Source organism: Sparus aurata, chromosome 16, assembly GCF_900880675.1.
Source record: "Sparus aurata chromosome 16, fSpaAur1.1, whole genome shotgun sequence".
In the NCBI taxonomy this organism is placed as follows: domain Eukaryota; kingdom Metazoa; phylum Chordata; class Actinopteri; order Spariformes; family Sparidae; genus Sparus; species Sparus aurata.
The window spans coordinates 3,089,626-3,113,459 of NC_044202.1; the positions used below are offsets into that span (position 1 = coordinate 3,089,626).

Consider the following 23,834-nt stretch of genomic DNA (forward strand, 5'->3'; position numbering starts at 1 on the left):
TTAACCAAGACTGAAAGGGAAGAAGCTCCACAACACTGACAGAAAACAGAAAACAGAACAGTTTATCTCACTCTGGAGGATCAGACCTCTCGAGGGGTCAAAGGTCAAGATATGAGAGTAAGACGACATATTTTATGTTATTTTTGTTCATGTTTATTTGGCGATACTGGAAACTTTGACCTCTTCAGCCCCCCCAAAAATACTTTAAATTCCCAAAACGCAGGCCACTTGTAATGACGAGCCAGGAGAAGACTTTAGTTTAGTTTCAGGGGTCACAAGACAAAAAAAACATTTGCAAACATCAAGAACATGCAGGACAGGAGGAGACAATCGTGGGTTCAGACACGAGAGGTCGACTGATTTCATCGCTGTCTCACGACCTTCGTTGGGACGCGGTTTGCAGTTTCATTTCACGCCAGCTTTCACAACCACATGAAGATTCAAACTGATAGTAAAACCAGAAACAATCAGGCTGATGGACCCAAAGCGGTGATTCAGACACCTTGGCAGTGTTGGTTGTGGAAGTGATACCGTCACCGTCTCCGGTCGGTGACTCTCAGGAGGAAACCACCGCGGATTTTTCCACCGGCGAGCTTCCAGTTACGAGCTTCCATTTCCAAGTTCCCGCTCAGCCGGATTAACTCCCTGTGCGGTTTACTGGCGAAGTCTTTAATGAGCTTCACTCCCTTCACCTGGAGCTCTGACCTCCCTCTTCCTCCCTCTCATCAACACCAAGCGCTGCGTAAACACAGACGGACTTTCAGGAAAAATTCTGCCCGCTGACAGAAAACTGCAGCACCTTCCTTTCTACACACTCACATCCTTCCTCCCGCTTTGAGAAGGTGTACGGATAATAAACTGGAGAGCATCAGCTCATCGCGTGCAGCTTCTATTCCCACACGAGGCGCTTGATGATTTCCCGCAATTGTTTGTTCGTTTCATTTCTGGCTGCTGGCGATGTTGAACGCTTTAATAGTCTTTGAACTCAGGCGGTGATTTTAACGCTCCCCTGATGAAGTGTGACTCTCAGACAGACTCTGCAGATGTCTTTCTTCAGCCTGCTGTTGTTTTGAGCCAAAGAATATCTCAAAAACTTTTTTTATTTTTTATTTATATCCCCACGTTGAATATCTCAACCTCCTCTGGGTGGATTGAACAGACATTCATGGTCACCAGAGGATGCTAACTTCCTTCAGCATCGCTACCACGAGGTTCACATTTGTCATTTGGGATAAAAAATCTCACCAACTATTCGAAGTATTAAATACTTTAACCTTTAATCCTTTAACTTTCCTTTCCTCCCCAAAACTTGGTGCTAATCACCAAATGTCGACACTAACCTTGAAGATTTAAAATGCATTAGAATTAAAAAATCAAGTGGTTTAATTGATTGATTGTGCCTTGAATCACACACATGATGTCCGTCAACTTAAAAAGATCATTTTCCATCTTGAGAAAGTCGCAAAACTGACGAAATATAAAAATGAAAACACGTTAAACATTGTAGAGGTGCTCCTGTATATTAGTTTACTACTCCAATGACTGCAGTCGTCAATACGAGCAGATTTGTCGTGATTTTCATATCTTTAAGGAACTTTATCGGCGGCCATGTTGGTGTTGGCGACGTGTGACGCAGAACGAGATGATATTTACGACAAAAGGAAACCTTTTCTGACTTGAAAAATGATCTTCTTCATTCTCAAACATCATCTGTGTGATTCATGACACAACTCAAACAAAAATATTCATGTCTCTTCGTTCACTAACATGCAAAGTTGTCTACATGCACGTGTACGTCGTCTATTTAAAGTAACGTCCAGTAGAAATCGTTGTTTCCGTCACCAGATTTATTTTAAAAAACTTAACTTACATTTGAAACATTCTGTACAAACAAACATGTAAAAGTATAAAATTACAGCTTGATCTCGCTCTTATTGCACATGTAAGTATTAACACTGATTTCATATTTTTTCACTATCACACACACACACACACACACACACACACACACACACAGCAGGAGAAAGTAGAAAAGCACCTTATTAACCAACAACAACGTGAATCGAATATCAAACATTCATCACACAGCGACGACAACACCGAGTTCATTGATTCACAGTCGGCCTGCAGACGATTGATCGCCTGACTCGTCACACTGACGCAATAATACATGAAACTGTGCGATCCAGCATTTTTAAAAACAAAGAGCGTGCGGCTCATTAGACCTGAACGCTGCGGAAAAACGGGTGGTTGTTGGTGCAGCTGGTGACCTCCAGCGCCTCCTTCAGCGTCTCTTTCACGGCTCTCCTGTTGCTCCTCGAGAAGTTTGTCTTGAGCTTGAGCAGCGCCGAAACGTGTCTCTCACTGTCGGTGAGAGAAGGAAAAGAAAACAAACTTCAGTTTCATGTAAAAGACTATTACAGTTAAAGGTAGAATCAGTAGGTTTTGTCTCAGCTGTTCCTGAACGCACCACAGAGGTAGTTAGAAACAAAGAAAGAAAATAAGAAACTCTAACTAACACGCCTTTTCTCCACATTCTCTGTTTACGTCTTCTTACATCTTCTTCTTCTGCAAATTAAGGGAAGTAGTAACGAGCCTGTTTTGAATGTGTGAGGAGGAGAAAGTATTTCCTCTACAACATTTCCTCCTGCTACTTCTCTAGTTTCCAATCTTTTCATTTCGACTACAGTACTCGTGTGAGTTTCAGTGTAACTCTATCAGAGTCTGCTTTTAGCTTTTTATCTCGTCCTGCTGCCAGGAAACATCCGACCATACTTTAACTTCCTGTTGTCCTTCAGCTCTTCTCTCTCTCTCTCTCTCTTCTCTTGAAATGTGGAGTCTGTTTATCCTCCGCTCATGTAAACCTCTCACATCGTGATGCTATCCCGTCCTTATTAGTCGTTACACTTCAGACGACAGACGTAAACAACGACATCTGTGGAATAATACGCTGTAAATATTTGTCTCAGAGCTGGAAGGTCACCTGAGGTCGGGAAAAGCCGTCCCAAGCGACACGACTTCCATCTGAATGGAGGCGCAGTCTTGGAGTTTCAGCACTTCTCCGATCTTGATCAGGATTTCCTTCAACCAGTCCTCCTTCGATCCCTGCGGAGACGCAACAGTTACTCATCCACACACGATTTTATTTACTCTCGCGCTGGATTTCTTCCTGAGTTCAGTGACGGACGCTCACCAACTTGGAGAACAACTCGTGGAGGCTCTCCGCGTCGCTCTTCACGGTGTTGAAGGCCTTCAGCTGCTGCTCGCGGTCCTTCAGCTTCACTTCTCCCTTCAGGAGCCGCTTCACGTATTCTGCTGTCACTTCCTGGTGCAGCTGGCCAATCAGCTTCTGCAATCAAACCAATCAACCAATCAGAAACGTTTGTCAATTAGGTTGTCAATTTCTAAGATTTTTCTACGATTGTTTGTGGTGTTTTAAAGATTTGAATGCATCTTCTCTCACATTAAGGCAGTGTTTGAATTGATGAATCGATTAGTTTTCAGCTATTAAATTATTCAGCAATAATTTTGCTAATCGGGGACGAAGAATTCTCTGATTCCAGCTTCCTAAATGTGAATATTTTCTGTTTTTGTTCCTCTTCTGTGAGAGTAAACTGAATATTTTTGGGATGTGGACAAAACAAGACATTTGAAGACGACATCTGGACATTTTTCAACCAACAGCTAATCGATTGATTAAGGAATTACTCAGCCAATTAACTGATGATGAGCATGTGTTGGATTTGAGCTGAACTCTTCCTTCAGTTTACCTCGTGGCTGGCTTCCGTTGAACCCTTAAGATCTTGAACCTTTTCCACGATGCTGTCATGCAGCGTCTCGAACGTCGTTTTATTCAGCCAGCTGGTTCCCAACTTGCGATACTGCGGCTGTGTGACGTACAAACACGACGCATTAGACGCGACACGCTTCCATCCACAGGAGCAAACACAACATATGTTAGTCAGGTAAACGTACCTTGAGGGCGTCGTGCACGGGCTTTAACAAAAACGTGTGGCCGGATTGTTTCATCTCATTCAGAATGAGCACGCACGACGTCTGAACGTCCTCCGGGAACAGATGACTCTTCTTCTGGAAGACGTCGCTGCACAAACACCGGAGAAGTTCACATTAGAGGTCATCACAGAGGTCTCTTCATCATCATCATCATCATCATCATCATCATCATCATCATCACCAGTCAGAAACGTACCTGAACTGTTCGATGCAGCCCAGGTTGGCCTTGATGAACGAGCGGCTGTTCGGCTTGTTTTGCTTAATGATGTCGTTGTGGAAGCTCCTGAACCTGCAGGAGTCAAAGGAACACGTCAGTCGTGTCGTTGTTGTGAAGCATGAGACCGTCTAAAGATTTATTATCTAAAAGGAAATCATTTTTTTGACCTTTGCATGAGCTCTTTCAGTGGGTTAGTGATGATCTGGGCTTTGGGCAGGTCTCCAATGATCTTTGCAGCCGAGGTCACCATGCCGTGGACGACCTGAGGACAGGAAGAGGAAACAGTCGGTGAAAAACTGAACCTTTAACAGCGTGACCTTGTTCTCCTTGTGAGTTAATCTTTTGACTGGACAGCCTGTTGTTCTCCTCTCCGGTTGAATTCTTTAGTTAATATGTGAAACAGTCTGGAAAATATTGTGATCTGACACTTCCTGGTTGACATGGCTTTTTTTTCCGAATCAGTGACTTTTTGACGTTTGTTCAACTGTGACGGACGTATTTTGCGATTAAAGCCAAGAGCGACTAAAACACGTCGTCTGTCTCCGTTTAGTGTCCGATATCGTCACGTTCGATCTTTAATAAAACTCTGACTCTGATCAATCGTTTGGAGTCCAGTCTTCGCTCTCTTTTAGCTCCGTTTTTGGTCTCCTCCACCTCCTGAAGGGAAATATCTGCCTCTTTAGCTGCTAAATGCTACGCTACGTTCACCAGCTCGTCTCTGACCGTGTCTGTCTTTTGAGAGCTTTTTCTTCAGAACAGATCAGCCGATTTTCGCTATGAAGCTCTGAAGCTTCAGATTCATCAGATCTTCATCACCACGAGTGATTGTTTTTACATTATTATGACTGTAGCCGCTTTAACGTCATGTTGTCTTCTTGATTCTGTACCTGAATGATGTCGTAGGCGACCGGGCTGACGAAGCAGTTGTCCTCTCTCGTCGGCTCCTCTCCTTTGGTCCACTTCTCCTTCGCTCCCTCCAGGACACGACCGACGCAAGTCGTCAGCTCATCCTGCAAAGAAAAACGACATGCTGCTGTCACTTTCAACATTCAGCTAATGTCTTTAGCTTCTGCAGCAGCAGCAGCAGCAGCAGCAGCAGCTCAGGTTACCTGCTGTTTGCTCAGGAATTGTTCCTCCAGAGGTTCCAGTAAGTCATCTGGCAGCAGCTTTCCCAACGCTGCAGCGTCGATCTCACCAGCGAGCTCCGGCTTCTGAAGGATTCTGACGCAGAGAACAGAACTTTTATTATTAACACCTCAAGACGTTTTAAGCATCCACATCTCACTTTCCCGTTAAACTGTTTTCTCATATACTTCTTCTACTCAAACCACAGACAGGCTGCAACTAATCCGTCTTTTCACTGCAATGCTTTCTGCTGTATTGTGGATTTGTGCCACTCCTGCAATGAATTTCAAAACCTTTTATACAGTTGCACTACTTCCATCCATCAACTGAAGCAGTTGAGGGTGGAAGTGATGCTTCCTCATTCGTGTATCTGGTTTCACATAGTAAAATCATGCAGGACTGACTTCAGGTGAAAACGGATGGGAGGGAGACAGATTGGAGTCTTTCGGATATTCTAGAAGTGGAGTTTAGTCAAAGTTGTGTGCACGCTGACATAAAATCTCTGAGAAACCAGAACGTATCCACATCTGAGGACGTGCTGGACTTACGGATCAACACACTGACAGATAACACCTGCTGCCACCGGGATAAAAATACACCAGCACAGGACAGAAATATGAGGCGCTGATGTCTTCAAAGTCAGAACTTACTCTGGATAGTACTCGTTCACCCAGCGCAGGAGGAAAATGCAGTCTCTATTGTCCAGCATGAACTCTGCAATCTTTCTGAGTCGGCTGCTGAGGTTCTGGTGGTACAACTTGGCGTAGAAGTTACAGATGTCCAGCTGATGTGGGTAGCAGATCTTCACCACCTCCACCACCCACAGCAGATCCTCCTTCAGCTGCCTGCCCAGGCTTTGGATGTCCGCCTGGATAGACGACCACTTCCCACTGGGCGGAGGTGTGGAGGGGTTGTCCATGCGCTGCTCCACCAAGCTGCGAAGCTTCTCATCGTGGAGCTTCTTCCAGCATCTGGGCCTCCAGGCAGGAGGTATCCAGGTCCTCTGTTTCCACCGCAGGTCTTGATCCACCTCTTGGATGATGGCCTTCACGGCAGACGTCAGGGCCTCGGAGCTGACCTCTTCCGGGATGAGAGAAACCTCCAGCGTCTGCAGCACGCGGCCTTCCAGCTCTGCGTAGTCGACAGCAAGCTTTTCTTTTTCCTCCTCGTGATGTACGAGCACCTCGGCTTCCGTTATCTCCCCGAACAGACGCTCCTCTCTCTGAATCAGCATCTGGCTGGCCTCGCTGAAGAGCTGTGACTCAAGAGCTTGCTGAAATGTGAGGACTTCTGTGGAAGAGAGGGAGAAAAAGCACGCCTCCTTTTTAAAATGTTGCAGATGTTAACAATGAAATGAGTCATCCAAACTTCCTGGGCTGAGGAGGGGAAAACAAAAAAGGAGGTCTGCAGCATCAAATGTTTATCCTTTTTTCGTTGTTTATAAGAAAGAGTTTTAGTCTCCATCTTAACATTTTAGCTCAGCGTTAGCCGCTCGCTGACCTCTTTGTGGCCCCTCCTCTCCGGGTGGGTGGTGTCCATCAATCGTGGCGTTGGTGGTGGCCTGAGCTCTCTGGCCTCGAAACAACCTGACGTTAGGGAGCCGCATCGTTATCCAAGCGGAGCAACGGGACCAACAGGAACGGGCTGTGGAGGCAGAACCGACCAGAAGTTAGTGAGAAGCCGAGCAGCATGGCTCATCAACACTGTCAGCAAAGGACTCAGACGAATTGGAAATGTCAGAAAAACACCAAAACACACTTTAACACATCACTTTCTGACCCAACATGACATTTCTTTACATTTAAATTGACTATTTTTAAATGTAAGTTATGTTTTTGAATAACTGCTCAAGCTTTTTTCTTATGTTTCCTAATAGGAAACATTAAAAGTTACCCAAACAGCTGCAAACGTAACTTAATCTGTGTATTTTTTCAAAATAAAGGCACATTTCACTTCTTTTTGTTTGTTTTTTGGAGCTGTAAGACGACATTAGCTTTGCTTTTACTCGACAGACAAACAAATAAATACCATCACAACACACATTTACAGAAAATCATCCTCATCAGAGTAAAATATAGTTTTAAAAGTGGTTAAAAATGATATACAAATAGAAAAACACCAAGTACAGAAGAGGATAAGGGCCAAAGTAGTTAAGTCCTGAGAAAAAGCCACATGAACAAAAGAAAAACACATGGAAACGACTACAAATGGAATGAATTATAACATTAAAGTGATACAATTAATTCACTTTTATCTTCTTTGATGGAAAAACAAATCCCAGAGGTGAAACACAAAAGCAAATCTCTCGTGTCCCGACATGTTAAGGCTAGAAAAACAAACTTTCCTGCTGTTCAACACGCGATTGACGGGTTCAGACACGCAGATAAACGTCTGTGTTTATTATCTGTTACTCACCCTGATCTCTCAGTCGCTGCTGGGTTAGAAAACACTGCAGCTGCTCTGAGTCAGGATGGTTTTTATAAAGAGGGGTGACAGGCTCCGCCCTCCTCCTCCCTCTGTCCTCACCCCACAGGCTTGGAAAGTCCGCACACACACACACACACACACACACACACACACACACACACACACACACACTTGAGCTGTCCTTTATTTAGAAACTCCAGCGCCGAGGCAACTTCGGTCCCTCGTTAAATATCCCAACGATTTGAAAGGACTGTGTTCAGACATGAATCCTAACGTCTGTTCTGACCCACTTATTGGTTCCGGTACCGCCACCAACAGGTCAGAGATTCAGCTCAGGAGCCGATAACCACAAAACACTTGACGCCTCTCAGAGACTGATGTTAACATACAAACAAGCTGAAGAAGTTTGTTTTCATCGTGTGTGCACGCCTGCTTCTGTTACAGGTTGTTTCCCCAGTTGATCAATCAATCAATCAAGCAATCAATCAATCAATCAAGCAATCAATCGGTCTATTAAACATCAGAAAACTGTGAAAACTGCCCGTCACCGTCTCCTAGAGCCCGAAGACGTTTCATTTACAACAAGAAAATGAGCAAATGATCAGATTTGAGAAGCTGGAAGCGTCAAATGTTCAATCCAAAGAGCTGCAGATCAGTTTGTGTCGTTGATTAATTGATTAGCATGACGATGATTAGCACGGGGCTAAGAGGAGAGACCAGCTGCATTGTTTGTTTGTTTGTTTGTTTCACACTTTAAATGTATTTGTCTTCATCTGACACAGTTTCTACCTCCTGTGGTCGTGTGAATAACGGCGAAGACGCCCGTCGTCCGACCTCCTGTCAGCTTTGTTTTTCTGACCGTGACCACGCCCCTTTTTTACACCTCCGCCAAGCGGCTTCGCGGCAGCATGACCGTCGTTAACCACAGAGGGCAGATTAGGAAACACTCGGGTTAGATGGCACTGACAAACACGATTGTTGTTAAGATCGGTTAGAGGAAATAACAACCACAGACGCTCTGGTGACTCTGGTTATGGTGGCGTTTCACAAACGACCTTTCTTGAACTTTGTTTTCCTCTTCTGGAGCTTCACGGCGAAGCATTGTTGCAGCTGAAGTCGCCGGAGACTTCCATCCAAGTCTCTGGAAGCCACGAGATCCCAAACTGATCAGGAAAGACGTTATTCACACTCTTTATGAGCTGGAAATCTTCACGGTAGCTGCGAATCTAAAAGTGGGTGCTCGTAACTCGCTCGACTGCCGAAAACATCCAAATGATGCCTTTTTTTTCTTACGTCTCTTCAACATTCACTTGTGACGTTCAGGATCAAAATGAAAGTTTCTCACAGTGTAATTTTAGACATCTTGGTGAACCTCATGCAGACGACTGAGGCTGAAGCAAAAACTTTAATTTCGAACCACCAGAAGTTCTTCAGACGTCTGTAACTGAGGTTTACAAGAAGTCTAAAATTATACATCGCTCGGCCTCGTGTGGGTTCGGGAGACTTGGATGCCGCCATTTTTATGTTTCTGTTTTTAAATTTCAAAACAAGACGGCGACTTTTTGCGGGTCATGTCAGCGCCACGTTTTTGAAAATAAAAGGGAGAAAATTAACATGTGGATTAAAAAAATAAAAAGGTGATATTTCTGGTTCTGCTGCATCTTTTGCTATCTTTGCTTTCCAAATCTGCTGCCTACCTTGCCCAAAATGCAACGTGCATGCAGCTTGCAGAGCTATAAGTTATATTTCTTTAAGTGCGCATGATAATGGCAACTTATTATATCGATTTCACACATTTTTACACACATTAAAGGTGAATATAAAGGTGAACCATCACTCCTCTGGTCAATATTAACATCTGACATCCATAAATCCTGCTGATAACTTCCACTTCTGCCTGATTCTGTGTTAAAAGCTGTTTATTTTTTTACCTTCTTCTCTCCACAACCTGCACGAAAAACAGCTGCGAAGCGTCGAAGTCATCACTGTCGGACTCACAGGTGTGTGAAGTTCATCCGTCTCTGCTGCAGGTCGATGAAACACTGAGCAGATTATCAGATGCAGACTGCAAACGTTTCATGTCAGGATGTTGGTTAAGTGACGTGCGGGGGAAGAAAGTCTGCTCTGCCTTTCATTTATGTAAATAACAGCACCTATGCACGTTTCCTCTGAGAACCGACGCTGAAGCTGTGAGAAACTGGTCATGAGTGTCTCACACTGTTGGAAAGGTGTTATAAGGTAAAATCCCAAAATGGGGGAAACGAGTCAACTTCAGCTTTCTGTCAGGGTTTCATTCCAAACCAGGACAGATTCTGTGAATTTTCATCCTCCTTAAAACCAACAATACAACTTCAAATCACACGAGATCAATCATGAGCTTTTTTTAATTTTAAAAGCTCTGATAAATGTGGGGGAACAGTTTTCACTTCTCTAGAAAACAGAGAAGTCTTTGTTTGCACCGCCGTTATTTTTAATACGTTGAAGTGTTGCACGCAGCTTTATAAATAAGAAGTGTTGTTTCCAGCACTTTACCTTCAGCAGAACATTTCATTACTCCCTGAAAGAGAGAGTTATGATCAGATCTGATAGATGTGACAGGGTTGTTGATCAGTAGCTCAATATTTTGGGTTTCACGTCTAAGACTGAGATGGTAAAATGCCACTTTTGTGTTTGCGTGTGTGTCATGATGTGATTAGCTTCCCTTAGCTTAGCATGAAGTTAGAGAAGTGGATTGAATGTTTATTGATGTTTTTTTAATCCCTCCAAACCGAAGGTCGGCTCTCACAAGCTAACCAGCTTTTTCTGAGATGTCAGTGGTTGCAAAACGAGGTCCAACATCTCAACTTTCATCGATTTGCAGACAGGAACTGTTCATCCATCCACTGAACAAACCTCTGAGGAGAAGTTGTGATTGTCTCCATCCAGGCATCAACCTGGGAAACTCTCTGACAGCAAGAGTTTGAGGCTGTTCACAGTTAAATCACAGGTTCTCGTCCGTTCTCACGAGGGGAATTTTGCATTTTCATGTTTTCTCTAAAAGGTAAAAGAGTTTCTTGCGGTTCATTTCACTTCCATAATGTCACAAGCAGCGTATTGCCCAGTCTGAAATTTCCAGCACTGCACTGGCGACATGACAACATATGTGAAGCTCAAATGAAAAGTGAAAGCGTCTTTACAAAAATTTGCATCAGCACCCAAAGACGACAGCAGGCGCCTCATGTGAAACCGCCACGACGACCACAGGTAGAAGCGGTGGAAACGTTTATAACAAAGAGAGCTTTTTAGAGGAAACGAGGCGTTCATCTTCTGCTCCCACCAGCTCCAGATGTTTTCTGTGTCAGTTAAAAGGCCGCAGAAGTTTCAGTCATCGTCCGTTTGATGCTCTCTGAACCCGAAGTGAACACTGGAAAAAGATGCATTTAAAAACTGGACCACTTCTGCAAGAATCTCAACTTCGGGATTTCAACATCTCAGTACAGACGTTGTGTAATAACAGAGTGATTTACAGTAAATACACAATGACTGTGCGTGTGTGTGTGTGTGTGTGTGTGTGTGTGTGTGTGTGTGTGTGTGTGTGTGTGTTCCCTCACTGGACAATTTCCTGTTTGGCACAATGAAGGGAAGAGTGGACTCGATGAATAATGTTCTCTGTATCCTCCTCGAATAGTCTTTTGTACAAGTCACGATCGAGGATTAAAAAGTCTGAATGATATCAGACGATTTTATAAAAAAGGGGAAACCTCAGAATTTACAGTGTGTGTCAAACAATCATGATTCATGATTTGTAGTCGCGGATAATACAAATATTTCTTGCAGTGACACATTTATTAGTCTGCAGGAGGAGAGTCTGATCCACAGGAGGCCACCAGGACCAGGAGAGCTCGTCTCCAGACGTAAGACTCTGAGAAACATCCAGAACAAACCAAGACTTTACTTTCAGGGATCATTTCTTTAGTTGCTGACTTGAGGAATGTGTTTCTAAAGAGTTTGGTCTCGCTGCCCACGGTGAAGAGTTGAGATGTTTCCTTCAGAGCAGGAAACTGGTGGAAGACTTTGTTTCACCTCCACTGTTGAAGATTGTTCAGAGTTTCTGACTGAAGCTCTGATGGAGGAAACATGATCTGAGTGGAGCCTTTTATACTGTTTAATATAAAACCTTATAATTAAAGTTTCAGCTGCTGCAGAAACACTAAACTTGTTGGGTTTTTTAAGCTAATAATCAATAACTGAACAAACTTTCACACCTCGCTCTCTTTACACTCAGTGTTTGGAGTTTGGTGACTTGTTATTTCCAGCACAGCTCCGCCTTCAACCTGAGCAGAGGTCCAATCAGACGCAGGCGTTTGTAACGCCTGTGCAGGTGAGCAGGACCTGTGAAGACCCGCCCACACAGGTGTTTCCACTCAGTGGTGTCTGATTGGACGTCCTCTCAGGACGCCTCCTTCTTTCTCCTGCTGGTTTAGTTGCAGGATTTTAGAGACGGAGGTTAACTTCAACACAAACAGACGTCTGTTTCTGCTGGAATACGTGTTAAAAGCTTTTAATTATAAGATTTTACATTAAACAGTATAAAAAGCTCCACTCAGATCATGTTTCCTCCATCAGAGCTTCAGTCAGAAACTCTGAACAATCTTCAACAGTGGAGGAGAAACAAAGTCTTCCACCAGTTTCCTGCTCTGAAGGAAACATCTCAACTCTTCATCTTGGGCAGCGAGACCAAACTCTTTAGAAACACATTCCTCAAGTCAGCAACTAAAGAAATGATCCCTGAAAGTAAAGTCTTGGTTTGTTCTGGATGTTTCTCAGAATCTTACGTCTGGAGACGAGCTCTCCTGGTCCTGGTGGCCTCCTGTGGATCAGACACTCCTCCTACAATCAGTAACCTGCTCTTGTTGAAACTTCTTCTTGCAAATCGGACGTCTTGGTGATCAATGAAGCATCAACGACTCAGGAACAGGTGCTGTGTCTCAGTTCAGGGTCTGCATCCTTCGAAGGAAAAGTGACGATCTACGGCACGCGATGTCACTATTTTCTCTCTTTCTTTCTTCTTTTTCGGGTGCACAAAAAATCTTGAGATATGTGAGGCCACGAAGGATCGTAGCGGTGCATCCTCCAAAAACAGGGAAAAGAAGGAGCCTTCAGATTGGGACAGACTTCGTCCAGCATTGTCACATAATTGGCCTTTAAATGCTCCTCTGAAGGATGCAGACTCTGAACTGAGACACAGCAAAGAAGCTACACAACATATCGTGAGAATGCTGTGATTGTAGGAGGATTGTCTGATCCACAGGAGGCCACCAGGACCAGGAGAGCTCGTCTCCAGACGTAAGACTCTGAGAAACATCCAGAACAAACCAAGACTTTACTTTCAGGGATCATTTCTTTAGTTGCTGACTTGAGGAATGTGTTTCTAAAGAGTTTGGTCTCGCTGCCCACGATGAAGAGTTGAGATGTTTCCTTCAGAGCAGGAAACTGGTGGAAGACTTTGTTTCTCCTCCACTGTTGAAGATTGTTCAGAGTTTCTGACTGAAGCTCTGATGGAGGAAACATGATCTGAGTGGAGCTTTTTATACTGTTTAATATAAAACCTTATAATTAAAGTTTCAGCTGCTGCAGAAACTCTCAACTTGTCGGGTTTTTTAGCTAATAATCAATAACTGTACCAACTTTCACACCTCAGTCTCTTTACACTCAGTGTTTGGAGTTTGGTGACTTGTTATTTCCAGCACAGCTCCGTCTTCAACCTGAGCAGAGGTCCAATCAGACGCAGTCGTTACAAACACCTGTGCAGGTGAGCAGGACCTGTGAAGACCCGCCCACACAGGTGTTTCCTCTCAGTGGTCTCTGATTGGACGTCCTCTCAGGACGCCTCCTTCTTTCTCCTGCTGGTTTAGTTGCAGGATTTTAGAGACGGAGGTTAACTTCAACACAAACAGACGTCTGTTTCTGCTGGAATATGTGTTGAAAGACTTTAAATACAAGGTTTTATATTAAACAGCATAAAAGGCTCCACTCAGATCATGTTTCCTCCATCAGAGCTTCAGTCAGAAACTCTGAACAATCTTCAACAGTGGAGGAGAAACAAAGTCTTCCACCAGTTTCCTGCTCTGAAGGAAACATCTCAACTCTTCATCGTGGGCAGCGAGACCAAACTCTTTAGAAACACATTCCTCAAGTCAGCAACTAAAGAAATGATCCCTGAAAGTAAAGTCTTGGTTTGTTCTGGATGTTTCTCAGAGTCTTACGTCTGGAGACGAGCTCTCCTGGTACTGGTGGCCTCCTGTGAATCAGACACTCCTCCTACAATCAGTAATCTGCTCTTGTTGAAACTTCTTCTTGCAAATTGGACGTCTTGGTGATCAATGAAGCATCAACGACTCAGGAACAGGTGCTGTGTCTCAGTTCAGGGTCTGCATCCTCTGAAGGACTCGGCCTTTGCGGTCTTTGAAGGCGAGTCCTTCAGAGAGACCTTGTTAACCTTGTCAGTCGTTGTTAAATATGACGGTCTAGCCTTTGGAGCATTTCCTGGTTGCGTCACCAGATGTTTTACCCTTATGTCACGATTTCTGCCACCCAGGCCCGCAAAAGTGACGATCTACGGCACGCGATGTCGCCTGTTTCTCTCTTTCTTCCTTCTTCTTCGGTTGCGCAAAGAATCTTGGGATATGTGAGGCTGAAGGATCGTAGCGGTGCGTCCTCCAAAAACAGGGAAAAGAAGGAGCATCTGGAGGAGCCTTCAGACTGGGACAGCCTTCATACGGAGTTGTGACGTAATTGGCCTTTAAATGCTCCTCTGAAGGATGCAGACTCTGAACTGAGACACAGCAAAGAAGTTACACAACATATCGTGAGGATGCTGTGATTGCAGGAGGAGTGTCTGATCCACAGGAGGCCACCAGGACCAGGAGAGCTCGTCTCCAGACGTAAGACTCTGAGAAACATCCAGAACAGACCAAGACTTTACTTTCAGGGATCATTTCTTTAGTTGCTGACTTGAGGAATGTGTTTCTAAAGAGTTTGGTCTCGCTGCCCACGATGAAGAGTTGAGATGTTTCCTTCAGAGCAGGAAACTGGTGGAAGACTTTGTTTCTCCTCCACTGTTGAAGATTGTTCAGAGTTTCTGACTGAAGCTCTGATGGAGGAAACATGATCTGAGTGGAGCTTTTTATACATTTGTAAGAGAAAATTCAAGTTTCTTGTCAGTGAGTTAGATGTTATGTTTGAGGTGGATTTAAATGTTTCTCTTAACATGTTCTGGTGAAAGTGATGAAGACTGAAGGTGTTAAACTCAAACATTTGCAGCCCACACACCTGAGAAGACGTCTGATCAGACCTCATAAATAAAAAACACCTGTGCAGGAGCCCGATCGTTGAACATGGAGCTTTAAAGCAGGACGTCCTTTTGTCTGTTTCCAGGTTTGATGTTGGAAAATGAAGCTGAGATTTTGTGTCAAAACAGGATTCAGAGTTTCTGAACTTCAGGTGAACAAACTTCAGTCGATGCAAGAAGATTAATTTAAAGAAACTGAAGCTGTGAGACAAAAATAACAATGAGTTTGTTTCCATCCGTCTACAGAAGTCACATGTTTGTGTCGTCTTGTTGTGTCTTCTTCTTCTTCTGCTGATGTGATTTATAAGCAGCTGACTGGAGGATTACTGACTCTGACTGTGTTGGATGGAAACACTTTGATTTTATAGAAGTTCAGGTGGATTCAGGCTGCAGGAGGAGTGTCTGATCCCCAGGAGGCCACCAGGACCAGGAGAGCTCGTCTCCAGACGTAAGACTCTGAGAAACATCCAGAACAAACCAAGACTTTACTTTCAGGGATCATTTCTTTAGTTGCTGACTTGAGGAATGTGTTTCTAAAGAGTTTGGTCTCGCTGCCCACGATGAAGAGTTGAGATGTTTCCTTCAGAGCAGGAAACTGGTGGAAGACTTTGTTTCTCCTCCACTGTTGAAGATTGTTCAGAGTTTCTGACTGAAGCTCTGATGGAGGAAACATGATCTGAGTGGAGCTTTTTATACTGTTTAATATAAAACTTAACATTTAAAGTCTTTCAACACATATTCCCGCAGAAACAGACGTCTGTTTGTGTTGAAGTTAACCTCCGTCTCTAAAATCCTGCAACTAAACCAGCAGGAGAAAGAAGGAGGCGTCCTGAGAGGACGTCCAATCAGACACCACTGAGTGGAAACACCTGTATGGGCGGGTCTTCACAGGTCCTGCTCACCTGCACAGGTGTTTGTAACGACTGCGTCTGATTGGACCTCTGCTCAGGTTGAAGACGGAGCTGTGCTGGAAATAACAAGTCACCAAACTCCAAACACTGAGTGTAAAGAGAGCGAGGTGTGAAAGTTGGTTCAGTTGTTGATTTTAACTAAAAAAACCTGACAAGTTGAGAGTTTCTGCAGCAGCTGAAACTTTAATAAGGTTTTATATTAAACAGTATAAAAAGCTCTACTCAGATCATGTTTCCTCCATCAGAGCTTCAGTCAGAAACTCTGAACAATCTTCAACAGTGGAGGAGAAACAAAGTCTTCCACCAGTTTCCTGCTCTGAAGGAAAAATCTCAACTCTTCATCGTGGGGAGCGAGACCAAACTCTTTAGAAACACATTCCTCAAGTCAGCAACTAAAGAAATGATCCCTGAAAGTAAAGTCTTGGTTTGTTCTGGATGTTTCTCAGAGTCTTACGTCTGGAGACGAGCTCTCCTGGTCCTGGTGGCCTCCTGTGGATCAGACTCTCCTCCTACAATCAGTAACCTGCTCTTGTTGATACTTCTTCTTGCAAATTGGACGTCTTGGTGATCAATGAAGCATCAACGACTTAGGAACAGTTGCTGTGTCTCAGTTCAGGATCTGCATCCTCTGAAGGACTCGGCCTTTGCGGTCTTTGAAGGCCGAGTCCTTCAGAGAGACCTTGTTAACCTCGTCAGTCGTTGTTAAATGTGATGGTCTAGCCTTTGGAGCATTTCCTGGTTGCGTCACCAGATGTTTTACCCTTAAGTCACGATTTCTGCTGCCCAGGCCCACAAAAGTGTCGATCTACGTCACGCGATGTCGCCTGTTTCTCTCTTTCTTTCTTCTTTTTCAGGCATGCAAAGATATGTGAGGCCACGAAGGATCGTAGCGGTGCATCCTCCAAAAACAGGGAAAAGAAGGAGCATCTGGAGGAGCCTTCAGATTGGGACAGCCTACTTACGGCGTTGTGACGTAATTGCCCTTTAAATGCTCCTCTGAAGGATGCAGACTCTGAACTGAGACGCAGCAAAGAAGTTACACAACATATCGTGAGAATGCTGTGATTGTAGGAGGAGTGTCTGATTCACAGGAGGCCACCAGGACCAGGAGAGCTCGTCTCCAGACGTAAGACTCTGAGAAACATCCAGAACAAACCAAGACTTTACTTTCAGGGATCATTTCTTTAGTTGCTGACTTGAGGAATGTGTTTCTAAAGAGTTTGATCTCGCTGCCCACGATGAAGAGTTGAGATGTTTCCTTCAGAGCAGGAAACTGGTGGAAGACTTTGTTTCTCCTCCACTGTTGAAGATTGTTCAGAGTTTCTGACTGAAGCTCTGATGGAGGAAACATGATCTGAGTGGAGCCTTTTATACATGTGTAAAAGACAATTCAAGTTTCTAGACAGTGAGTTAAATATTATGTTTGAGGTGGATTTAAATGTTTCACTTAAAAAACATGTTCTGGTGAAAGTGATGAAGACTGAAGGTGTTAAACTCAAACATTTACAGCTCACACACACCTGAGTAGACGTCTGATCAGACCTCATAAATAAAAAACACCTGTGCAGGAGCCTGAACGTTGAACATGGAGCTTTAAAGCAGGACGTCCTTTTGTCTGTTTCCAGGTTTGATGTTTGTAGATTTGGAAAATGAAGCTGAGATTTTGTGTCAAACAGGATTCAGAGTTTCTGAACTTCAGGTGAACAAACTTCAGTCGATGCAAGAAGATTAATTTAAAGAAACTGAAGCTGTGAGACAAAAATAACAATGAGTTTGTTTCCATCCGTCTACAGAAGTCACATGTTTGTGTCGTCTTGTTGTGTCTTCTTCTTCTTCTGCTGATGTGATTTATAAGCAGCTGACTGGAGGATTACTGACTCTGACTGTGTTGGATGGAAACACTTTGATTTTATAGAAGTTCAGGTGGATTCAGGCTGCAGGAGGAGTGTCTGATCCACAGGAGGCCACCAGGACCAGGAGAGCTCGTCTCCAGACGTAAGACTCTGACAAACATCCAGAACAAACCAAGACTTTACTTTCAGGGATCATTTCTTTAGTTGCTGACTTGAGGAATGTGTTTCTAAAGAGTTTGGTCTCGCTGCCCACAATGAAGAGTTGAGATGTTTCCTTCAGAGCAGGAAACTGGTGGAAGACTTTGTTTCTCCTCCACTGTTGAAGATTGTTCAGAGTTTCTGACTGAAGCTCTGATGGAGGAAACATGATCTGAGTGGAGCTTTTTATACTGTTTAATATAAAACCTTATAATTAAAGTTTCAGCTGCTGCAGAAACTCTCAACTTGTCTGTGTTTTAGCTAATAATCAATAACTGAACCAACTTTCACACCTCGGTCTCTTTACACTCAGTGTTTGGAGTTTGGTGACTTGTTATTTCCAGCACAGCTCCGTCTTCAACCTGAGCAGAGGTCCAATCAGACGCAGTCGTTACAAACACCTGTGCAGGTGAGCAGGACCTGTGAAGACCCGCCCACACAGGTGTTTCCACTCAGTGGTGTCTGATTGGACGTCCTCTCAGGACGCCTCCTTCTTTCTCCTGCTGGTTTAGTTGCAGGATTTTAGAGTTGGAGGTTAACTTCAACACAAACAGACGTCTGTTTCTGCTGGAATATGTGTTGAAAGACTTTAAATACAAGGTTTTATATTAAACAGGATAAAAGGCTCCACTCAGATCATGTTTCCTCCATTAGAGCTTCAGTCAGAAACTCTGAACAATCTTCAACAGTGGAGGAGAAACAAAGTCTTCCACCAGTTTCCTGCTCTGAAGGAAACATCTCAACTCTTCATCGTGGGCAGCGAGACCAAACTCTTTAGAAACACATTCCTCAAGTCAGCAACTAAAGAAATGATCCCTGAAAGTAAAGTCTTGGTTTGTTCTGGATGTTTCTCAGAGTCTTACGTCTGGAGACGAGCTCTCCTGGTCCTGGTGGCCTCCTGTGAATCAGACACTCCTCCTACAATCAGTAATCTGCTCTTGTTGAAACTTCTTCTTGCAAATCGGACATCTTGGTGATCAATGAAGCATCAACGACTCAGGAACAGTTGCTGTGTCTCAGTTCAGGGTCTGCATCCTCTGAAGGACTCGGCCTTTGTGGTCTTTGAAGGCCGAGTCCTTCAGAGAGACCTTGTTAACCTCGTCAGTCGTTGTTAAATATGACGGTCTAGCCTTTGGAGCATTTCCTGGTTGCGTCACCAGATGTTTTACCCTTACGTCACGATTTCTGCTGCCCAGGCCCACAAAAGTGTCGATCTACGGCACGCGATGTCGCCTGTTTCTCTCTTTCTTTCTTCTTTTTAGGGTGCACAAAAAATCTTGGGATATGTGAGGCCACGAAGGATCGTAGCGGTGCATCCTCCAAAAACAGGGAGAAGAAGGAGCATCTGGAGGAGCCTTCAGATCGGGACAGACTTCGTGCAGCATTGCAACGTAATTGGCCTTTAAATGCTCCTCTGAAGGATGCAGACCCTGAACTGAGACACAGCAAAGAAGTTACACAACATATCGTGAGAATGCTGTGATTGTAGGAGTGTCTGATCCACAGGAGGCCACCAGGACCAGGAGAGCTCGTCTCCAGACGTAAGACTCTGAGAAACATCCAGAACAAACCAAGACTTTACTTTCAGGGATCATTTCTTTAGTTGCTGACTTGAGGAATGTGTTTCTAAAGAGTTTGGTCTCGGTGCCCACGATGAAGAGTTGAGATGTTTCCTTCAGAGCAGGAAACTGGTGGAAGACTTTGTTTCTCCTCCACTGTTGAAGATTGTTCAGAGTTTCTGACTGAAGCTCTGATGGAGGAAACATGATCTGAGTGGAGCTTTTGATACTGTTTAATGTAAAATCTTATAATTAAAATTTCAGCTGCTGCAGAAACTCTCAACTTGTCAGGTTTTTTAGCTAATAATCAATAACTGAACCAACTTTCACACCTCAGTCTCTTTACACTCAGTGTTTGGAGTTTGGTGACTTGTTATTTGCAGCACAGCTCCGTCTTCAACCTGAGCAGAGGTCCAATCAGACGCAGTCGTTACAAACACCTGTGCAGGTGAGCAGGACCTGTGAAGACCCGCCCACACAGGTGTTTCCACTCAGTGGTGTCTGATTGGACGTCCTCTCAGGACGCCTCCTTCTTTCTCCTGCTGGTTTAGTTGCAGGATTTTAGAGACGGAGGTTAACTTCAACACAAACAGACGTCTGTTTCTGCTGGAATACGTGTTAAAAGCTTTTAATTATAAGATTTGATATTAAACAGTATAAAAGGCTCCACTCAGATCATGTTTCCTCCATCAGAGCTTCAGTCAGAAACTCTGAACAATCTTCAACAGTGGAGGAGAAACAAAGTCTTCCACCAGTTTCCTGCTCTGAAGGAAACATCTCAACTCTTCATCGTGGGCAGCGAGACCAAACTCTTTAGAAACACATTCCTCAAGTCAGCAACTAAAGAAATGATCCCTGAAAGTAAAGTCTTGGTTTGTTCTGGATGTTTCTCAGAGTCTTACGTCTGGAGACGAGCTCTCCTGGTCCTGGTGTCCTCCTGTGGATCAGACACTCCTCCTACAATCAGTAACCTGCTCTTGTTGAAACTTCTTCTTGCAAATCGGACATCTTGGTGATCAATGAAGCATCAACGACTCAGGAACAGGTGCTGTGTCTCAGTTCAGGGTCTGCATCCTCTGAAGGACTCGGCCTTTGCGGTCTTCGAAGGCCGAGTCCTTCAGAGAGACCTTGTTAACCTCGTCAGCCGTTGTTAAATGTGACGGTCTAGCCTTTGGAGCATTTCCTGGTTGCGTCACCAGATGTTTTACCCTTATGTCACGATTTCTGCCGCCCAGGCCCGCGAAAGTGTCGATCTACGGCACACGATGTCGCCTGTTTCTCTCTTTCTTCCTTCTTCTTCGGTTGCGCAAAGAATCTTGGGATATGTAAGGCCACGAAGGATCGTAGCGGTGCATCCTCCAAAAACAGGGAAAAGAAGGAGCATCTGGAGGAGTCTTCAGACTGGGACAGCCTTCATACGGAGTTGTGACGTAATTGCCCTTTAAATGCTCCTCTGAAGGATGCAGACTCTGAACTGAGACACAGCAAAGAAGTTACACAACATATCGTGAGAATGCTGTGATTGTAGGAGGAGTGTCTGATCCACAGGAGGCCACCAGGACCAGGAGAGCTCGTCTCCAGACGTAAGACTCTGAGAAACATCCAGAACAAACCAAGACTTTACTTTCAGGGATCATTTCTTTAGTTGCTGACTTGAGGAATGTGTTTCTAAAGAGTTTGGTCTCGCTGCCCACGATGAAGAGTTGAGATGTTTCCTTCAGAGCAGGAAACTGGTGGAAGACTTTGTTTCTCCTCCACTGTTGAAGATTGTTCAGAGTTTCTGACTGAAGCTCTGATGGAGGAAACATGATCTGAGTGGAGCTTTTTATACATTTGTAAAAGAAAATTCAAGCTTCTAGTCAGTGAGTTAGATTTAAATGTTTTACTTAACAACATGTTCTGGTGAAAGTGATGAAGACTGAAGGTGTTAAACTCAAACATTTGCAGCCCACACACACCTGAGAAAGATGTCTGATCAGACCTCATAAATAAAAAACACCTGTGCAGGAGCCCGATCGTTGAACATGGAGCTTTAAAGCAGGACGTCCTTTTGTCTGTTTCCAGGTTTGATGTTTGTAGATTTGGAAAATGAAGCTGAGATTTTGTGTCAAAACAGGATTCAGAGTTTCTGAACTTCAGGTGAACAAACTTCAGTCGATGCAAGAAGATTAATTTAAAGTAACTGAAGCTGTGAGACAAAAATAACAATGAGTTTGTTTCCATCCGTCTACAGAAGTCACATGTTTGTGTCGTCTTGTTGTGTCTTCTTCTTCTTCTGCTGATGTGATTTATAAGCAGCTGACTGGAGGATTACTGACTCTGACTGTGTTGGATGGAAACACTTTGATTTTATAGAAGTTCAGGTGGATTCAGGCTGCAGGAGGAGTGTCTGATCCACAGGAGGCCACCAGGACCAGGAGAGCTCGTCTCCAGACGTAAGACTCTGACAAACATCCAGAACAAACCAAGACTTTACTTTCAGGGATCATTTCTTTAGTTGCTGACTTGAGGAATGTGTTTCTAAAGAGTTTGGTCTCGCTGCCCACGATGAAGAGTTGAGATGTTTCCTTCAGAGCAGGAAACTGGTGGAAGACTTTGTTTCTCCTCCACTGTTGAAGATTGTTCAGAGTTTCTGACTGAAGCTCTGATGGAGGAAACATGATCTGAGTAGAGCTTTTTATACTGTTTAATATAAAACTTAACATTTAAAGTCTTTCAACACATATTCCAGCAGAAACAGACGTCTGTTTGTGTTGAAGTTAACCTCCGTCTCTAAAATCCTGCAACTAAACCAGCAGGAGAAAGAAGGAGGCGTCCTGAGAGGTTGCCAATCAGACACCACTGAGTGGAAACACCTGTGTGGGCGGGTCTTCACAGGTCCTGCTCACCTGCACAGGTGTTTGTAACGACTGCGTCTGATTGGACCTCTGCTCAGGTTGAAGATGGAGCTGTGCTGGAAATAACAAGTCACCAAACTCCAAACACTGAGTGTAAAGAGACCGACGTGTGAAAGTTGGTTCAGTTATTGATTATTAGCTAAAAAACCCAACAAGTTGAGTGTTTCTGCAGCAGTTGAAACTTTAATAAGGTTTTATATAACACAGTATAAAAGGCTCCACTCAGATCATGTTTCCTCCATTAGAGCTTCAGTCAGAAACTCTGAACAATCTTCAACAGTGGAGGAGAAACAAAGTCTTCCACCAGTTTCCTGCTCTGAAGGAAACATCTCAACTCTTCATCGTGGGCAGCGAGACCAAACTCTTTAGAAACACATTCCTCAAGTCAGCAACTAAAGAAACGATCCCTGAAAGTAAAGTCTTGGTTTGTTCTGGATGTTTCTCAGAGTCTTACGTCTGGAGACGAGCTCCTCTGGTCCTGGTGGCCTCCTGTGGATCAGACACTCCTCCTACAATCAGTAACTTGCTCTTGTTGAAACTTCTTGCAAATTGGACGTCTTGGTGATCAATGAAGCATCAACGACTCAGGAACAGTTGCCGTGTCTCAGTTCAGGGTCTGCATCCTTCGAAGGAAAAGTGTCGATCTACGTCACGCGACGTCACTATTTTCTCTCTTTCTTTCTTCTTTTTCGGGTGCACAAAGAATCTTGGGATATGTAAGGCCACGAAGGATCGTAGAGGTGCATCCTCCAAAAACAGGGAAAAGAAGGAGCATCTGGAGGAGTCTTCAGACTGGGACAGCCTTCATACGGAGTTGTGACGTAATTGCCCTTTAAATGCTCCTCTGAAGGATGCAGACTCTGAATTGAGACACAGCAAAGAAGTTACACAACATATCGTGAGAATGCTGTGATTGTAGGAGGAGAGTCTGATCCACAGGAGGCCACCAGGACCAGGAGAGCTCGTCTCCAGACGTAAGACTCTGACAAACATCCAGAACAAACCAAGACTTTACTTTCAGGGATCATTTCTTTAGTTGCTGACTTGAGGAATGTGTTTCTAAAGAGTTTGGTCTCGCTGCCCACGATGAAGAGTTGAGATGTTTCCTTCAGAGCAGGAAACTGGTGGAAGACTTTGTTTCTCCTCCACTGTTGAAGATTGTTCAGAGTTTCTGACTGAAGCTCTGATGGAGGAAACATGATCTGAGTGGATTGTTTGAGTTCTTGTTAAACAAAAATGTGTTTCTCATTAGAGTTTTGAAACACTTCTTGCTCAACAGTGTTTCATAACATGCAGATGAGTT

The 23,834-nt window shown here is 44.1% G+C and overlaps 1 protein-coding gene and 16 non-coding genes across 18 annotated transcripts; 10 read left to right on the top strand and 7 right to left on the bottom strand.

The window, feature by feature from the left end:
• Positions 1-1,828: 1,828 nt before the first annotated feature.
• LOC115597278 (tumor necrosis factor alpha-induced protein 2) lies at positions 1,829-9,822 on the bottom strand. Of its 2 annotated transcripts, none has more exons than XM_030443058.1 (12): positions 9,715-9,822; positions 6,857-7,000; positions 6,007-6,646; positions 5,341-5,452; positions 5,119-5,241; positions 4,399-4,493; positions 4,211-4,303; positions 3,976-4,102; positions 3,771-3,887; positions 3,194-3,349; positions 2,984-3,105; positions 1,829-2,364 (listed from the first exon to the last, which is right to left on the bottom strand). In XM_030443058.1, exons 1-12 carry the CDS (start codon positions 9,764-9,766, stop codon positions 2,220-2,222), a joined length of 1,926 nt encoding a protein of 641 aa, XP_030298918.1. In that variant the 5' UTR covers positions 9,767-9,822; the 3' UTR covers positions 1,829-2,219. The 2 variants fall into 2 exon arrangements, with proteins under 2 accessions (XP_030298918.1, XP_030298919.1); XM_030443059.1 differs by lacking the exon at positions 9,715-9,822 and adding an exon at positions 7,772-7,895.
• Positions 9,823-11,707: 1,885 nt separating this feature from the next.
• LOC115566529 (small nucleolar RNA U3) lies at positions 11,708-11,913 on the top strand. Its single transcript, XR_003981016.1, has one exon. It is a non-coding gene; the product is annotated as a small nucleolar RNA U3 (small nucleolar RNA).
• A 447-nt stretch (positions 11,914-12,360) lies between these two features.
• LOC115566534 (small nucleolar RNA U3) lies at positions 12,361-12,566 on the bottom strand. The gene has a single exon (XR_003981020.1). It is a non-coding gene; the product is annotated as a small nucleolar RNA U3 (small nucleolar RNA).
• Positions 12,567-13,139: 573 nt separating this feature from the next.
• LOC115566543 (small nucleolar RNA U3) lies at positions 13,140-13,345 on the top strand. The gene has a single exon (XR_003981029.1). It is a non-coding gene; the product is annotated as a small nucleolar RNA U3 (small nucleolar RNA).
• A 446-nt stretch (positions 13,346-13,791) lies between these two features.
• Positions 13,792-13,997, bottom strand: LOC115566554 (small nucleolar RNA U3). Its single transcript, XR_003981040.1, has one exon. It is a non-coding gene; the product is annotated as a small nucleolar RNA U3 (small nucleolar RNA).
• Positions 13,998-14,737: 740 nt separating this feature from the next.
• On the top strand, positions 14,738-14,943 carry LOC115566566 (small nucleolar RNA U3). Its single transcript, XR_003981051.1, has one exon. It is a non-coding gene; the product is annotated as a small nucleolar RNA U3 (small nucleolar RNA).
• Positions 14,944-15,592: 649 nt separating this feature from the next.
• On the top strand, positions 15,593-15,798 carry LOC115566515 (small nucleolar RNA U3). Its single transcript, XR_003981002.1, has one exon. It is a non-coding gene; the product is annotated as a small nucleolar RNA U3 (small nucleolar RNA).
• A 443-nt stretch (positions 15,799-16,241) lies between these two features.
• Positions 16,242-16,447, bottom strand: LOC115566535 (small nucleolar RNA U3). Its single transcript, XR_003981021.1, has one exon. It is a non-coding gene; the product is annotated as a small nucleolar RNA U3 (small nucleolar RNA).
• Positions 16,448-17,181: 734 nt separating this feature from the next.
• Positions 17,182-17,387, top strand: LOC115566526 (small nucleolar RNA U3). The gene has a single exon (XR_003981013.1). It is a non-coding gene; the product is annotated as a small nucleolar RNA U3 (small nucleolar RNA).
• A 663-nt stretch (positions 17,388-18,050) lies between these two features.
• LOC115566528 (small nucleolar RNA U3) lies at positions 18,051-18,256 on the top strand. The gene has a single exon (XR_003981015.1). It is a non-coding gene; the product is annotated as a small nucleolar RNA U3 (small nucleolar RNA).
• Positions 18,257-18,701: 445 nt separating this feature from the next.
• LOC115566527 (small nucleolar RNA U3) lies at positions 18,702-18,907 on the bottom strand. The gene has a single exon (XR_003981014.1). It is a non-coding gene; the product is annotated as a small nucleolar RNA U3 (small nucleolar RNA).
• Positions 18,908-19,647: 740 nt separating this feature from the next.
• Positions 19,648-19,853, top strand: LOC115566508 (small nucleolar RNA U3). The gene has a single exon (XR_003980997.1). It is a non-coding gene; the product is annotated as a small nucleolar RNA U3 (small nucleolar RNA).
• Positions 19,854-20,299: 446 nt separating this feature from the next.
• Positions 20,300-20,505, bottom strand: LOC115566522 (small nucleolar RNA U3). Its single transcript, XR_003981009.1, has one exon. It is a non-coding gene; the product is annotated as a small nucleolar RNA U3 (small nucleolar RNA).
• Positions 20,506-21,248: 743 nt separating this feature from the next.
• LOC115566523 (small nucleolar RNA U3) lies at positions 21,249-21,454 on the top strand. Its single transcript, XR_003981010.1, has one exon. It is a non-coding gene; the product is annotated as a small nucleolar RNA U3 (small nucleolar RNA).
• A 646-nt stretch (positions 21,455-22,100) lies between these two features.
• On the top strand, positions 22,101-22,306 carry LOC115566530 (small nucleolar RNA U3). Its single transcript, XR_003981017.1, has one exon. It is a non-coding gene; the product is annotated as a small nucleolar RNA U3 (small nucleolar RNA).
• Positions 22,307-22,748: 442 nt separating this feature from the next.
• LOC115566532 (small nucleolar RNA U3) lies at positions 22,749-22,954 on the bottom strand. The gene has a single exon (XR_003981019.1). It is a non-coding gene; the product is annotated as a small nucleolar RNA U3 (small nucleolar RNA).
• Positions 22,955-23,536: 582 nt separating this feature from the next.
• On the top strand, positions 23,537-23,742 carry LOC115566524 (small nucleolar RNA U3). The gene has a single exon (XR_003981011.1). It is a non-coding gene; the product is annotated as a small nucleolar RNA U3 (small nucleolar RNA).
• Positions 23,743-23,834: the final 92 nt, after the last annotated feature.

Bases quoted from the DNA above. Each gene is read 5' to 3' on its own strand.
- LOC115597278 (XM_030443058.1), bottom strand. From the start codon at position 9,766: ATGACTTCGACGCTTCGCAGCTGTTTTTCGTGCAGGTTGTGGAGAGAA. The intron at 7,001-9,714 runs GTAAAAAAATAA...CTGCCTCCACAG, and splicing joins CAGGTTGTGGAGAGAAGAAG to CCCGTTCCTGTTGGTCCCGT. The intron at 2,365-2,983 runs GTGACCTTCCAG...TCTCACCGACAG, and splicing joins ACGGCTTTTCCCGACCTCAG to TGAGAGACACGTTTCGGCGC.